Genomic DNA, 15,368 nt, shown 5'->3' with positions numbered 1-15,368 from the left:
CACACACATCCATGACCAATGCAATTTTCTAAATAAGTCCATGTCTGTTGGTAAACCTCTGGGCCCGTTTTCTGCACAGAGAGGTGTAGTGCTGGGGCACAGAAGCTACTCAGCTAGTTCGTTCACCAAATATTTCAGATCAAAGTCAGGAAGAACTTTCGAGCAGGCAAGCTATCTAGCAATGGCATAATTTTTTCTGAGGACGTAATGTACTCCTACTACTAGAGATGGGGGAGCAGAACATGGTACAACTATTTGAGGAATTATAGAGGATATCCAGGACTAGATTATCTTGAAATTTCATTCCCACCCTGAGACTCTAGTGTTTATCAGTTGGATGCTGATAGGGGAAGCCCTAATAAAACCAAATATTGTGCAGCCGTGTGGGGAGAAGCAGCCCATCTCTAGGGAGTTTTCAAGGAACACGAGAGACATGGGCAGAACCGCTGAAATCCAAGAATTGCCAAGCCAGGGTCCGTCTTTGCCCAAAGATGCCAGGGGACATGGAGGAAGGGCCTGGTTTTCCTCTTGTGAGCCAACTTGAAGAAATAGGTCTGTCATCCATAAATGTATTCAGACATTTGAAAATCAATTGACATTTGCAGTTTTTACCACACTTAAGGCATATTTTTAAAAAAATTACTTGTAATTTATACTGATCTGTTTCCAAAAAGGAATTGAAGCAGTACTTTTGTTACCATATGAAACAATACTGCAGCAAAAAGGAACATGGCTTAGCAGAAGTTTTCCCCTTAATAAATCCACAGCTGGGACTATGGCCGATTGGTTAAAAAACACACGTCTTCCAGGAATCAATTTGGCTGAGTCTTCCCTTATGAGGCAGCGCTTAGACCTGGTGGCTCAGGTGGATGATTTGAAATAAGTCTGAATTGCCCCCTTGGAATCAGTAAGACCTTGTTTCTAGATCAGTGGTTCTCAAACTTTGGTGGATATTAGAATCACCTGGAAACTTGGTAAAAATACAAAGACCCTGATGCAAGGTCTTTGAGAACCACTGCTCTCAATCCGTCTCTTCTTCCATTTGAGGTCAGCAGGTGAAAGCACAGAGGGGTGAAGTGAGCCATTCCAAGATCACACAGCTAGCAGCCACCTCTCCTGTCCCACAGCTGAGTGCTCCATCCTCACGATCATGATATTCTATATCACTTGTAGAGCATTTTGTCACTTGTAAAATGTTTCTACTGATACCAGTTCATTTTTATTTTCATATTCATAACCAGTCCATGAGACAGAAAGGGCAGGTATTAATATCTTCATTTTGGAGATGTGGGAACTGAGGTTCAAGGATTTTCAGTGACTTTACCAAAGTCAAATAGTAGTAGTTTGTCAAAACAGAGATTCAGATGGGTTGTCTCATTCCAAATCTGTTTGTTTACTCCCTGAAGCTAATTTCATTTGTCAGATTAATAAGAAGCATTAATACTATGAGCTAGGTATTGTTTCAAGCCCTTTGCACATATTAATTTATTTAATCCTCACAAAAATAATATATAGGTTCTATTATTACATCTATTTTACAGATGAGGAAACTGAAGGACAGATAGGTTTAGTAACTTGCCTAATGGTACACAGCAAGTAGAGAAACCAACATTTGAATTCAGCAAATACAGCTTTGGAGCCCCAAATCTTACTGAGCCACCACATTGGGGCATATGAAATTTATTTGGTTTAGGTCTGACTATGTGCAAAGTAAAGCCTGGCATCCAGATGAGACACTCACTTTGACAGCATACTCTTGGCCATTCTGCAGGCTCACGGCTCCTTGAACTTTGGCATAGGCTCCCTCTCCAAGCAATTCAGAGGTCAGCTTGTACACATCTAGAGATGAAATGGATGAGAAATGAGTCACCCTTTGCAAGTTAAGATGGAAAGAAGAGCTTCTGTCACTCAGCTTCCTTGGGCTGACAACACAGGCACACAGTGACTCTGCAGTACGGTGACGAGGAGGACCATGAGCTTTCCTGGCCATCTCAGAACTCAGTTTCTCAACAACCAGATCACATAGAAGACATCCTGTCCCCCATTTTAGAGATGAGGTCAGTGAAAGAGTTTCAATTCACACACATATTTCCTGAGCACCTACTATATGTCAGACAGCATATTAAATTCATAATAGGGACAAAGCAAGGAATAAAATATAGTCCCTGCTCTTTGAGAATCACAATTCAATGGGGAAGACAGACACGTACACAAATGACCCCAGAATAAACCAGACAGTGAGAGGACAAGACATAGTAAAAAGGAGCCAGGGAAGGGAAAGTTTATATCTATCTGTTCAGAGAATCTGGGGGATCCTCATAGAAGGATGAATTTGAATCGACACCATGCATTCATTTACTCATTTGCTGAGCATCTACTATGTGCCCAGCTCTGTGCTAGGCATTGGTGATACAAAGGGGAATAAATCACTGTTTTATTTTATACCATACACAAAGGACCCTCATTGGAGGTTTTTGAGAAGTTTCCAGAAGTCACCCACAGGAAACAGGAGACAGACATAAATGTAAACGGAAGCCTCGAGGTTTTTAGGGTGCTGAGTCAGAGCGGTTCTCACAGAGTAATAGGCTTGGGTTGAAAGAACATTTAGGTGGCCTGCCCAAGCTCACAAATAGCACAGGCTCTTTGAGCCCTTCCAAAGGAAGCTACAGCTCCATCATAGTCTCTGCTGAGCTGGCCTCCTTCTCCCTTAGCCTCCATTCTTCGGCTTCTTCCTCTTGAGGCAGCCTAGCGCTTAAACCCACAGACTGAGCAGAATACTTTTTAACCATGAAATTAGGTTTTATCACTCTGAGTCATGAGAAGCCCTATAATTGCACAAGCCATCCTTGAATAACAGGAACTACTCTTATATTCATTGAAAGAGCAAGACCTGTTGATTTGGAAATTATTCTAAAAATCATGGTACTTCTGTCCTTCTCTTCTCCCCTTACCCCCTACACCCCAAACACACACACATCTACTGACTGGGTTAAAGACAAACAGACTCATAGATAACAGAGAACAGACCGACAGCTATCAGAGGGGAGGGGCATTAGGGGGCTGGGTGAAAAAGGTGAAGGTATTAAGCAGAAAACAAACAAACTCAGAGTATGGTGATTATAAGAGAGAAAGGGGTGGGGGGAAGTATAAGATGATATAGGGGAGATAAATAGTGAAGGAAACAGACTTGACTTTGAATGGTGAACACAATACAATATACAGATGATGTATTATAGAGTTGTACACTTGAACCTATATAATTTTATTAACCAATGTCACCCCAATAAATGCAATAAAAAATTAAGATAAAGAATACACACTGTTGTTTGTAAGTATTTTAAGTAACATGCTTTACTCACAATGGACACTTGAGTAATAGCCTTTTACACATGTCAGAATAGGTTGGTGGTTGGAAGTCCAATATTCCTGACTCATAAAGGGCTGGTCACTAGAACTACTCTACAAAACAATCAACTCATTAGTGTATCTGCAATATTGTAAAGAGGGACCATGAGGGGGAGCTATTTCAGGTTTCACAAAAGAAACAAAATAGATGAAGGGACATGTCACTACTAGGAGTAGCTACTGATCCTTTCAATTCTTTGCAGAAATGTTCAATGATTCACTTCATCCCATCACATGCCCAGTGGTAACAGGACGAGCATTAAGCCTGGTGCCTCACACTAGATTCAAAATGTTTGATGACAAACACTGTGTCCCTTGCACACAACATTCACTCTTAAAATGGTGTCAAACTCAGCACAAGTAGCTGCAATCTCTTGGAGTCAAGTTCTCTGCTTACAGAAGATTGAAGTTTCATTTGCAGCCATGGCCCTCTCTTCCTCTTCTTACATGGTTGTTCTACCTCTCAGCAGCCCTTCTAGGAACAGCTGAGGGAAAGATCACATCTGGAAGGGGCTGAAACACACCAGCCAATCTCACTGCATGTACAACTCTGACAGACTGGCCTTCCTGTCCCTTGACCGTTCGGAGGAGGCCTGTGCATGCATCATCCAGGGGCTTTTCTCATCTCTGCTCTCTCTCTTTCTGTCACTCCTTTGTGTAAACTCTTGCACTCCTTCTTTCATCCCTATCATACACATAACCATGAGCTGGCTCTACGATAACACAGATCCTGTGATCTAGACCCATGGGCTTTTGGGAAGCTCCTGCCATGCTTGGGGAGCCACAGGCCCTTAGTCTAACAAAGTTGTGTGACCAACCTTCAAACTTTCCCAGCAAGGAGTCAGTGGCCCGGGCCTTCCGCTTCTTCTTCTTCCTCTTGTCACTTTCTGCAATGGGAAGGGGTTCACTGCTGCCCATCTCTGGGAGAAAAGAGGAGATGCAAGGGAAATATCACTGTACTGATCAAGCTGTAAGTTCACCCAGAAGCAAAAACAAAACAAAACAGGGGGAGGGGGGCCTGAGACCCAGGAGCTTTACACTGATGGTTTTTAAATATCTGTGAGGACTATTGATTTGTTTTGACCCAGGAGGCAAAACTAAAGGCAAAACCATTATAGCAGATCATTAACTGTGGAAAGAAACTCAGACAGACAGGCTAGATTAAAAGAGGATAGCAGAGGCCTGCTTTAACCAAGCTCATTAGCACATGGATTTAGATCTGCCACCAGTCAAACAATAGTCCCCAAACAGAACAATGAATCCATAAGCAGAATCCCACCTGTGACATTCTCTAGCTTCAGAAAGACAAGAAGGAGGGTGAGGTTGGGAGGGGGTACATGCAAATAAAATCATACGATTAGTAACATCCCTATGTGGATGTGCACAGGGATTTCAAAGGCCTTCAGTGGCGATTGCCTCTGTGAAGGTACAATAGGGCAGGGATATCTCCGAGCACAGACGAGTGCCTATGGAGCCAGAGCACACTCTTCCCTCTCTGTTCCTTATTTGAGGGGATACAGATAGGGTCCATTCAGAAGTCTGCAGTTGACAGGTCTACACCAGGCTGCTGGACGAGGTCATTTATTGCCAAAGCATTATTATCTCTCCCTGGCAAGCACCTGGTGCCCCCTGTTAAAGGGAAAATTTGGGCGGCAGATATTTGGACATTGGACAGATTGGGCAGGAAAAAGTAGGGACAAAAAGAATAAGCAGGAGACTGAGAAGGAGAAAGAGAAAAGGAGGAACAATGAGCCAGTACCCAATCGTAGTACTGTTTCTAAGACACTCTAGTAAGGGCCTTCCCCTGGTAAAGATAAATTACTTACAGAACATGTCATGCCCCTGATCCAGAGTGGAGCCTTAATACTCTTTGCCTGCAGTTAGAAATAATAAGATTTCTCTGAAGTCTCTGGGTCTAAATCCCCACCAGGGTGATTAAACCTTTACATCCTTCTAAAATAGAGGCACTCGAGTGCTGATGGGGCATATGGTGTGAGAGCCTTTTAGACCAACCTTCAATAAACACAGGCTCTGGGTTGTTGGATTTTTTTTTTTTTTTTTGAGAGAGAGATTTTGAAATGGAAGCTGGCTCTTTGCCTATTGAGGGAAAAGGCCCACTCTCTTCTCAGAGGACCCTCCTGAACATGATCAGAGAAATGGCTCAGGAAGATTGATTAGAGCTGATGCACGTCTCCTATGCACTGTTCTCAAAAGCGAATACATGACAGCCATGAGGAGAAAGCACACAGAACGACAGCCCTTTTCAACACCACAATCCAGAAAGCATGGTTAGGCAGCCAAGTGTCTGACAGCTCAATTTAGGTGCATTCTTCCTCCCACTTTTAGGATCTGATGACAGAAGATTTTCAATTATATTTTATAGAAGAGATAAACACAGGGATAAAAGGAATCCATAGAGAATCTCAAAATATTACTCTAGCCAACAACTTCAAGCACAAGATTCATCTTGTGTAACACGCTATGAATTAAAAAAATTAAACTTAAATATCAGCACCCAAATATCCACCCTTACCAAGGTATATTAAAAAGAAAAGAGCTGCTCAACATAGTGAGAAATTCTACAGAAATAAAACACAGGATCACTCATCTTCAGGAGCTCAGGGAGGGGGCACTGACCACTGTGACAACAGGCTGAGGAGGGACCACTGTCCCTCTTGCTCTGCCTCTGTGTGCAGTCCAATGTCAACCCTGGGCCCCATTTCTTTTCTCACCAGCACTGCAAACCAAGTGCAGATGGGGAAAGATTTTAGATTCACTTCTCTTTCTCCTTCCCCTGCCCACACTCTGATGGAAGGCCCAAGGACAAGCAAAACAGCCAACAGGCAGGCAATGTAGAGGAGGAGCCAGAGGGCTGGTGGCATTATAATTCACAGGGGATGCTCAAACATTCTTATGACTCTAGCTAGAAAACCCTGTTAGCTGCAATTTATACTTGGTTTTTACCACAGCAGGGCTGAGGGAGCCTCTTGTGGAAGAAGCATACCTCTGAGCATGGCTGCACACTCAATATTAGATTTTAGGGCTTCACACACAAAAAGATAGAGTACCTGGTCTATTCTGCATGGATTTCATTGGAAGAGGGTACGCCAGAAGGGACAAATGGTTAAGAAACAGACCTTGTTGAAGGAGAGTTGTTTTTGAAACTAGGAAGAAAAAAATGTAGGAAGACAGTGAAGTGAAAATATATGCTTAACTTCCCTGTTTACACTAAAGGAACGGGGAAGGGAGACGTGTTACAATCTTACCAAGGAGTTGATAGTTTCCTCTCTGGAGCCTGTCGATAGTCTATTTTATCACCGACAGTACACTTGCAGGGAATTCATGAAACCGTGGGACCTTATTTAATATGCATGCAATCATTTGATAAAAGCTTCTTCAGAGGGCAAGATTCCACAACCAAGCAGGTCCTTGGCTCACCTCCTTCCCTTGGCCTAAGGATTCTTCTCAGCTATTAAAACCCATCTCAAACGTCTCCATCCCTTTGAATGAATTAAGGTCTGTGCAAACTCTGTTAGGCACTATGCAAATAGATGGGATTACTGAGCTGAACTGGAAGTTAAACGCTCCATTCTCTGCTCCCTAAACCCTGCTGGAAACTATTAGAGCACTGATTTTATGTGGCCTTGAGAGCTCCCCAAAGTTCCTAAAGGCCAGGACTGCCACTTCTTCACCTTTGCATCTCCTTAAGTTAGGCATACACCAGCCATCAGAGAACATGCACTGAAATGAAAATGATATAAAATGATGCACATACGAGGTGTTAGGTATAGTGCATGTTACCCAGGCCCTTTAAGTATGAGTGCACACACTGAAAGAAATTTGGGCACATGTTTGTGCTTCAGACAACACAGTTTCATGAATTCCCTGATAAACTTCCTCTCAAAAAGAGCACTGTGACCCAAAAGGTTTTTAACTTTCTAGCCCTTGCTACAGGATTGGGCAATGTGTCTGTTATTTCAGAGAAGGAAGTGAGCACTTCTTTTGTTTTCAGACTGAACCGGCTGGTGTGGAGGCTCCCAGCACTTCCACCACCTCCTGCCCTTGCCTTCATCTTGGGCAGGGCTCGGTGGTCCACATTTGTGTATTGGTGGAGGTGGAGCTGGAAAGAAAGCACACTGCTGATAGGGAAGGCACATGGGCTTGGCATCAGGAGACCAAACTGAGAGTCCTGATTCAGACGTAGTACCAGACATAGTACCAAGGCCAAGTTACTTCACCTCTTAGAATCTCAGTTTCCTCATCTACAGGACAAGTTTAAAAATAATGCCCGCCTTTTCCAGCAACCCTGTGAGAATCCAGTGATATACTTCTATAAATGTGCTTCAAAAAACATGTGTATGCCCTAGTTTGTTTGCCTTAGTGGATAGAGCACCGGCCTGCGGACTGAAGGGTCCTGGGTTTGATTTGGGTCAGGGCACATGCCCAGGTTGCAGGCTCAGTCCCCAGTAGGGGGGTGTGCAGGAGGCAGCCAATCAATGATTCTCTCTCATTGATATTTCTGTCTCTCTCCCTCTCTGAAATAAATAAAAATATATTAAAAAAACAAACAAGCATGTATATGTGCACACAACAGAGTAGAAAGACTATCTAGAACTACACAAAAATGTTACTACTACTACTACAATTTGAAAGAGTGTCTACTATGTGTCAGGCACCATGCCAGGCATTAATATAGATTACCATCTCTAATTCTTACAATAACCCTAAAAGATAAATATTTCCCCATATTTCAAGTAAAGAAACTGAGACTCAGAGGCTAAATTATCTACCAAATGCCAAGCATGTAATTAGTGGTTTACCTGGGATTCAAACTCAATGCTGCCTTTTCAAGTCCAGTCCATTTCTAATTTACAGTAGTTTTCTCTGCATGCTGGGGTGATTCCTATTTTGTTCCTTATATTTTTCAGTATTCTCCAAATTGTATACAATGAAATTTATTACTTTTTATGCTATTATTATCTCAGTCACATTTTATTTTTCAATAAAAGACACAAATTTCCTCCAATGCACATTGGAATTCTGAATCTGATTATACATTTTAAAAAATCATATCTAGATTTCTCTGTATTGAAATTCAACATTTGGTGAAGAAAAAACATTTCAGGAATATTGGTGCCAACCTAAAGATATTTTTATAATCTTGAAAAACAACAAATGCTACTTTAATTTTTATCTTTTTAAGTGCTATTTTTCTAAAGAAAAAATGTTGTAAAAACAAATAATGCATTGAATATTCAAGCCTGAGAGACACCAGGTGAAATTCTAGCTCTCTGCATGAGCTTTGACAAGTTGCTTAGCTTCTTTGACCACCAGCGTCTTCATATACAAAATGAGGTCACAGTAAGGCCTAGGCTGCTTACATCACAAGGCTGTTATGAGGATCAAATAAGAACCTATTACACACATACTGTATTTATTGAGCACCTACTAATTGTCCAGTACTAGACAGTGAGAACACAAGAGAAGACATAGTCTCTGCCCTTATGGAATTTAAATCCACTGACATGTAAAACAATTTCAATACAGTGGGACAAGTGCTGTGACTGGAAGTACCAAGTGCTGTGGAGCAGAAGAGAGGCATCTAACTCAGTCTGGTAACTACAGGAAGGAACAGCTAAGCTGGCACCTGAAGGAGGAGTGGGAACTGGCCAGAGTGGAGGCTGGGGAGAGAGAGAGAAGAAGAACATGTGCGAAGGCCTGAAGGAGAGGTAGCATGGCCTTGGGGGAGTGATGGCAAATCAGCCAAAGGGGTGAGCAGAGGCAGAGCATGTGCATTCTCATCATCATCGTCAATTATAATGAATGTGTCTAGTCCTAGGCATAAGTTTATCTTGTTTTCTCCATTAAAATAAGAGTAGGGCCCAGCTGGTGTGGCTCAGTGGTTGAGCATCGATTTATAAACCAGGAGGTCATGGTTCGATTCTGTTCAGGGCACATGCCTGAGTTTCAGGCTCCATCCCCAGTAGGGGGCATGCAGGAGGCAGCGAATCAATGATTCTCTCTCATCACTGATATTTCTATTGCCCCCTTCCTCTCTGAAATCAATAAAAATATTTTTTAAAAAGTAAGAGTAGTAATGCAAGTTCTTTGTAAAATCTTCTTTGTAAAAGTTCTTTGTAAAATCTGTTAGTCTACAAGTATTGATTATACTCCTATGGTAACAGCTGTTAAAGATACAGATCCAACAACCAACCTGGCTCCTGCATGGGGAGAGGGCCCAGAGGACTCACAGAGCAGATGAGGAGTCTCACCCAGGGGGACTACAAAGGCAACAGATGTTCCTGACATGAAAGTACTAACCCACTGTTCTCCCCCAAGCTAGCCCTAAGGCCCACCTTCTGAAAGAACTGTCATTTCTCTATTCATGAGCCACAGTGCCCCCAAAGTCACCAGCTCTGCTCCATATTTTGGCAGAGCCTATAGAGAACTGACCAGCTACTACATCTGGTATGTGATATCAGGTGATCATTTTCCTACTTTGCTGGCTAATAGTTCGGCTAACTCAGCTCATGCTCCTCTTCCAACCACTCTAGAGTTCTTTTCAAGGTCTAGGATTCACTCCTCTTCATATTCTTTAAGATTTACTTCCCTCAGTCACAGAGCTTTCTAGAGAAGGAATAGCGGTGAGAGCAAGCTGATGAGTATAATGATCAATTCAGCAGTTTTCTCAGTCATCAGCTGGCTGAGGGCCCCCAAACATATGGAAACTGAGAAAATGAAACTGAGGCAATGAAAGTAAGGGGGATGGACACTCTCAAGGAACAGCCCAAGACTAAGAAATGTGAGGCAGAGGAGGAGGCAATCAGGAGGAGCCTGGGCAGACTGAGCCCCTAACATTTACTTCTCTGAAGCAATATAACAGCAATTAAAGTAAACACTACCACTACAAGTAGTTCTAGTACACACATGCTTATATGGTGCTTACCATATGCCAGGTAATGTTCTAAGCAATTTACAAATACCACATTTTACATGTATGAACTTATGTAATCTTCACAACTCTATGAGGTAAGTATCATTATTTGCACATTTTACAGATGAAGAAACTGAGGTACAAAGAGATGAAGTAATTTGCCCAGGGTCACATAGCTAGTAGTGGCAGAGCTAGGATTTAAATCTAGATAGTCTGGCTTAGAATTCAAACTTTAAACTATTACACTATATTTAAACCTTAATGCTGAAAAGCAGAGAGGGTAGCCAGTCAGAGTTAGCCAGACATCAACAAGAATGCTTTTATTTAGAAACCTTCATGTAGAGATTCCCTACTGCTGTGCTATGAATGAGGTATGATCCTTTCATCAGGCTAAACAATATCATTTTCTATGTGTGCTATGGTGTCAAAAAGGTTAGTCATCACTGCTCTAACTTACATAAAGGAGTATATTATCACCACTTTATCATTATTGTATTAATCTGAAACCTAATTTATCAGAAGTTTCTTCTTGCTCTGAGATAGCTTTATATTTTGTGTTTTGGGCATATTATGTAGGAAGAACTACAAACCAGTCCAACCACATTATTTCATGGCAGTTCTTGTATCAGGTATAAGGTTACATTCTTTTTCTGGCAGACCTATTAGTTGACTGATTTGGTTTCTGATGATATCATTACTACGTAGGGGACAAGGTCAAGGAAGGGGTACATTCAGACAGAAGCTAGTCAAATTTAACACATGATGGATAAGAGGAGGTACCTGTGAAATCAGCTCAATCAAAGGACAGTCTGTAAGTGTTATTCCAGGGGCAAAGGCATTTCACAGGTTTTCCCCAAGAGTCCTGTGTGTAGTAAGGCTGGACAGCATTATGCAGATTGCACTGTCTCACTCAACTACAGTAAAAGAAGTATGAGGCCTGCTAAGGGGCCAGCAAGGTGGTGATTCACAACAGGCCTCGAACAGGGCTGGGATAGTAAGATTCTCAGAGGCAAAAGGTCTAGATTCAGGCCCATCTTCTTCCCCTGCTCTGATACTGGGATCACAAGCATCCTTCAGAACTGTCACTGCATCTCCTGGTGGAAGGAATGACAAGAGAAAGGGCAAGAAGGGTAAAGAAAGTGTGTGTTTAAGAAGTGGCAAACAGGAAAACAGAATTACCATATGATCCAGCAACTCCACTTCTGGGTATTTATCCAAAGAAAACAAAACACTAACTTGAAAAGGTATATGCATCTCCGTGTTCAATGCAATATTTACATTATTTACCAGTATAATAGCCAAGATATGGAAACAACCTAAAGTCCATTGATGAATGATTAGAACACACACACAATGGAATATTATTCAGCCATAAAAAGAATGAAATCTTGCCATTTGTGACAACCTGGGGAAGGCAAGGAAGGCCTATAACTAAGGCAGCGGTAGAAAAGAAGAGAAAGAAGCAGGACTGGCCCTGCTGAACAACTGGAGATGGAGTCAAAGACTACTCTCCTTCCGTGTCTAATCTCTCTATCCTCACTGCCTAGTATGGAGCCAGGCACAGAGGAGGACTCAATATATGTTATTAACCAAAGTCAGAGAACCCTAAGAGCAGTAGGACCATCAAAGAAGGGGAGAGTTCAGGAAGGGAAGCTTGTTGGGATGGGGAGCCATGGAAGACAGTGTGCTACTGGGAAACTGCAGATGAAAGGTGACATAGCAGCAAAGCATGAAAACTCCCAGATCAGGCTAAGACCATTCTCACCCAGATATCATCTGACCCAATCTACAAATTAATTAAAGTAAACATTTTATGCATTATTTATAACCTGCCAGGCATGACAGAACCTCAGATTAGAAAGTTATACAGAACACTTCAAAAGGTCATCATATATGTCACTTATAAGTTAAAAAAAAACACAAAACCTGAAAAGATACATCTCGAGTCATTTTAACAATGGTTACTTTGGGAGAATGAAATTGAATGGGCACAAAATTTTATTTTTTATACTTCTGTTGTATTTTATTTTGTTATGATATAGTTGTTTTATAATGAAAAGTAAAATAAATGAATTTTACTTACTGCATGGTTTTCCTTTTGAGCGTCTCTGCTATTATATTCTGATAGAAATGTGCTCCCCGCTTTAAGTAACTGTCTTAGGCATGCCAGGCAGTCCAGCTAATCCTGGCTGCCTAACTGAATACTGAAATCTCTGACTGACTCCTTCCTCTGGAAATAGATAATTTCAATCTAAAGCAATCTAAAAGTCTAAGTAAAATGTATAGCCAATCTTACCTATAGGTTTGCCCAGTTTTTAGAAAGCAAATCCTCTATAAACTTGAAATTCCAGATAAAATAATGCTTCTGACAGGGGTTTGCTGTCTTCCAGCTGCAGGAAGTGTTTCAATGGTCTCTACAGGTAGCACACATTCTTCAGTTCTCTGCTTCAGTTCAGCTTCTGCTTCATCGTGTCTGCCATGAAAATCTTTAAAAAGCAGAAATAGAAAGGATATCAAAATGCTGACTTTTTTGCCCTGGCCAGTTTTTCTCAGTGGGTAGAGCATCGACTTGTGGACTGAAGGGTCCTGGGTTTGATTCTGGTCAAGGGCACATACCTGGGTTGCGGGCTCAATCCCCAGTGGGGGGCATGCAGTAAGCAGCTGATCAATGATTCTCTCTAATCATTGATATTTCTGTCTCTCTCTCTCCCTTTCCCTTCCTCTCTGAATCAATAAAAATATATTTTTTAAAATGCTGACTTCTTTAAAAGAACCAGAGAAGATAAAGATCAACCTTAGTTTTCCCCAAACCTATGCATTACACCAGTAAGTAGATATACACAAAGCAATCACAGACTTCTCTAGTCTTTACTATAAAATCAGACATTTGAGCATTTGAAAATGTTGAGATTAAGCATTTGAAGATTTAACAAGTGTCTGAGTAAAAGTTTTCAGATTCTGTTTCCACTGTGGAATTCTAGAACCAAAAAGACATAAAAGGAGTCTCACGTGGAAGGTAAAAGCTGACATTTCTCTGTTGTCCAAGTCTAGAGGCAGAAAGATAAACTAGATTCTGAGAGCAGCAGGTGGCATGAACAGGAACAAGGTTTTATGCCAAATGCATAATTATTGCTAGTTTTCTATGTGATGACTTCATTTTCTGTCCACTGCTATTTTTAATCTCATGGCTCTAGCTATCATGTGTCAAAGTAGATTTGTGAATTTCTCTACAACGTGAATGTGTACTTCCCCCTTTTTCCAATGGAAAAGCTCTGACAAAACAGTTTAAATCTGAATTCTGAGAACCTTGTGCCAAAATTTCTAAAAAGATTTTCTAACTGGAAGCCAGATGTGTTTCGCCATTTCCTCAACTCATGTGTCCCAAACTGAACTCACCCCACCCACCCACTCCTTCCTTTTTCCCCTTCTTCTCTATCAGATTATATCATCCTGCCAGTCGCCCAGTAACAGAACCTTTAAATCATTTATAATGTCTCTTTCTTTACCAATCTTATAAGCTCCAAATACTTATACTGTCAGGCTTTCCCTCAGCCTGTTATGTAGCTCTTTGAAGAATAGCACCTATTCTTTCTTCAGGGCCCATCACAAATTACTGAAAATAGTCCCACAAATTACTTCATCCACCATTTAATCAAACCCACAGTATACTATTAAAATACTTTGAGCTAGCTATACACATGCTTATGTGGCTCTCCCACTAGGCTACAAACTCCTCAAAGGCAGGGACATATCTTTTTCATCTATGTATTTCCAGCATCTAACACAGTATCTGGCACACACACACACACACACACACACACACACACACACACACAGGACTCTAGTAAATATCTGAATGAATGACTTCATACACAAAATATTTGTTTATTGTCCAATATAGAATGTTAGCACATAGAATAACCCTTCCTATTTGTGCCTTTTACTCCTGAACAAATCTCTGTGACCCAATAAAACTATTTCCAGGGCCCAAAGAAGCTCTCTCCTTGTGGGCCACAACACTTCCCGAGATGGCCTTGATCTTCAACTCTTTGCCTTTAGTCTTGTCACAATATTACTAAACCCTGTGTTCCTTCCTTCTTGTTGCCTATAGTAGGGGTTGGCAAATTTGTTCTGTAAAGGAGCAGAGAGTAACTATTTTAGGCTTTATGTATCAGATGGTCTCTGTCGCAACTATTTAATTTTGCCTTTATAGAGAAAAAGCAGCCATAGACCACACGTAAATGAATGATTGTGCCTATATTTCAATAAATATTTATGGATACTGAAACTTGAATTTTCTTTTATTGTTGAGATTATTACAGACTAGAGGCCCAGTACACGAAATTCGTGCACGGGGGGTGTGTGTCCCTCAGCCCAGCCTGCACCCTCTCCAATCTGGGACCCCACAACTGCCCTCCCTTGCAGACCTGGTCCCTCCCAACTGCCCTCCCCTGCTGGCCATCTTGTGGCGGCCATCTTGTGTCCACATGGGGGCAGTCATGTTTGACCACATGGGGGCAGCCATCTTCTGTGTTGGAGTGATGGTCAATTTGCATACTCTTCTTTTATTAGATAGGATAGAGGCCTGGTGCACGGGTGGGGGCTGGCTGGCTTGCCCTGAAGGGTGTCCCGGATTAGGGTGGGAGTTCCCTTGGGGCGTGGGGCAGCCTGGGTGAGGAGCCTGTGGTGGTTTGCAGGCTGGCCACGCCCCTTGGCGACCCAAGTGGAGGCCCTGGTATCTGGGATTTATTTATCGTTATAATTGAAACTTTGTAGCCTTGAGCAGAGCCAACCCTCCTGCTCACTCCGTGGCCACAGCCATTTTTGTTGGGATTTATTTATCTTCTATAATTGAAACTTTGTAGCCTTCAGTGGAGGCCTGGGCCTGCCAGGGTGTGCAGGAAGCTTGGCTTCCTCCATTGCTGGGGAAACCCAAGCCTCTTGCTCTCTCCGTGGCCGCAGCCATCTTGGTTGGGTTCATTTGCATGCTCGCTCCTGATTGGCTGGTGGGCGTGGCTTGTGGGTATAG

General features: G+C 42.0%; 1 protein-coding gene across 6 annotated transcripts in view; it reads right to left on the bottom strand.

Moving 5' to 3' along the window:
- The window catches only part of MKNK1 (MAPK interacting serine/threonine kinase 1), a 39,807-nt gene that overhangs the window by 16,171 nt on the left and 8,268 nt on the right, over positions 1-15,368 (bottom strand). For 2 of the 6 annotated variants that reach the window (XM_028142243.2, XM_054721034.1), the window contains exons 2-4: positions 12,636-12,825; positions 4,224-4,325; positions 1,742-1,839 (exon numbers count right to left, since the gene is read on the bottom strand). In XM_028142243.2, the coding sequence (XP_027998044.1) occupies positions 1,742-1,839; positions 4,224-4,323 (198 nt within the window). In that variant the 5' untranslated portion in view covers positions 4,324-4,325; positions 12,636-12,825. Of the gene's footprint in view, positions 1-1,741; positions 1,840-4,223; positions 4,326-11,119; positions 11,434-12,422; positions 12,444-12,635; positions 12,826-15,368 lie in introns of those variants that run through there. The other 4 variants (XM_054721031.1, XM_054721032.1, XM_028142249.2 and 1 more) reach the window with 4 other exon arrangements.

Source organism: Eptesicus fuscus, chromosome 9, assembly GCF_027574615.1.
Source record: "Eptesicus fuscus isolate TK198812 chromosome 9, DD_ASM_mEF_20220401, whole genome shotgun sequence".
NCBI lineage: Eukaryota > Metazoa > Chordata > Mammalia > Chiroptera > Vespertilionidae > Eptesicus > Eptesicus fuscus.
Note: the sequence above shows the minus strand (reverse complement) of the source record. Positions and strands in the feature narration are given on the sequence as shown.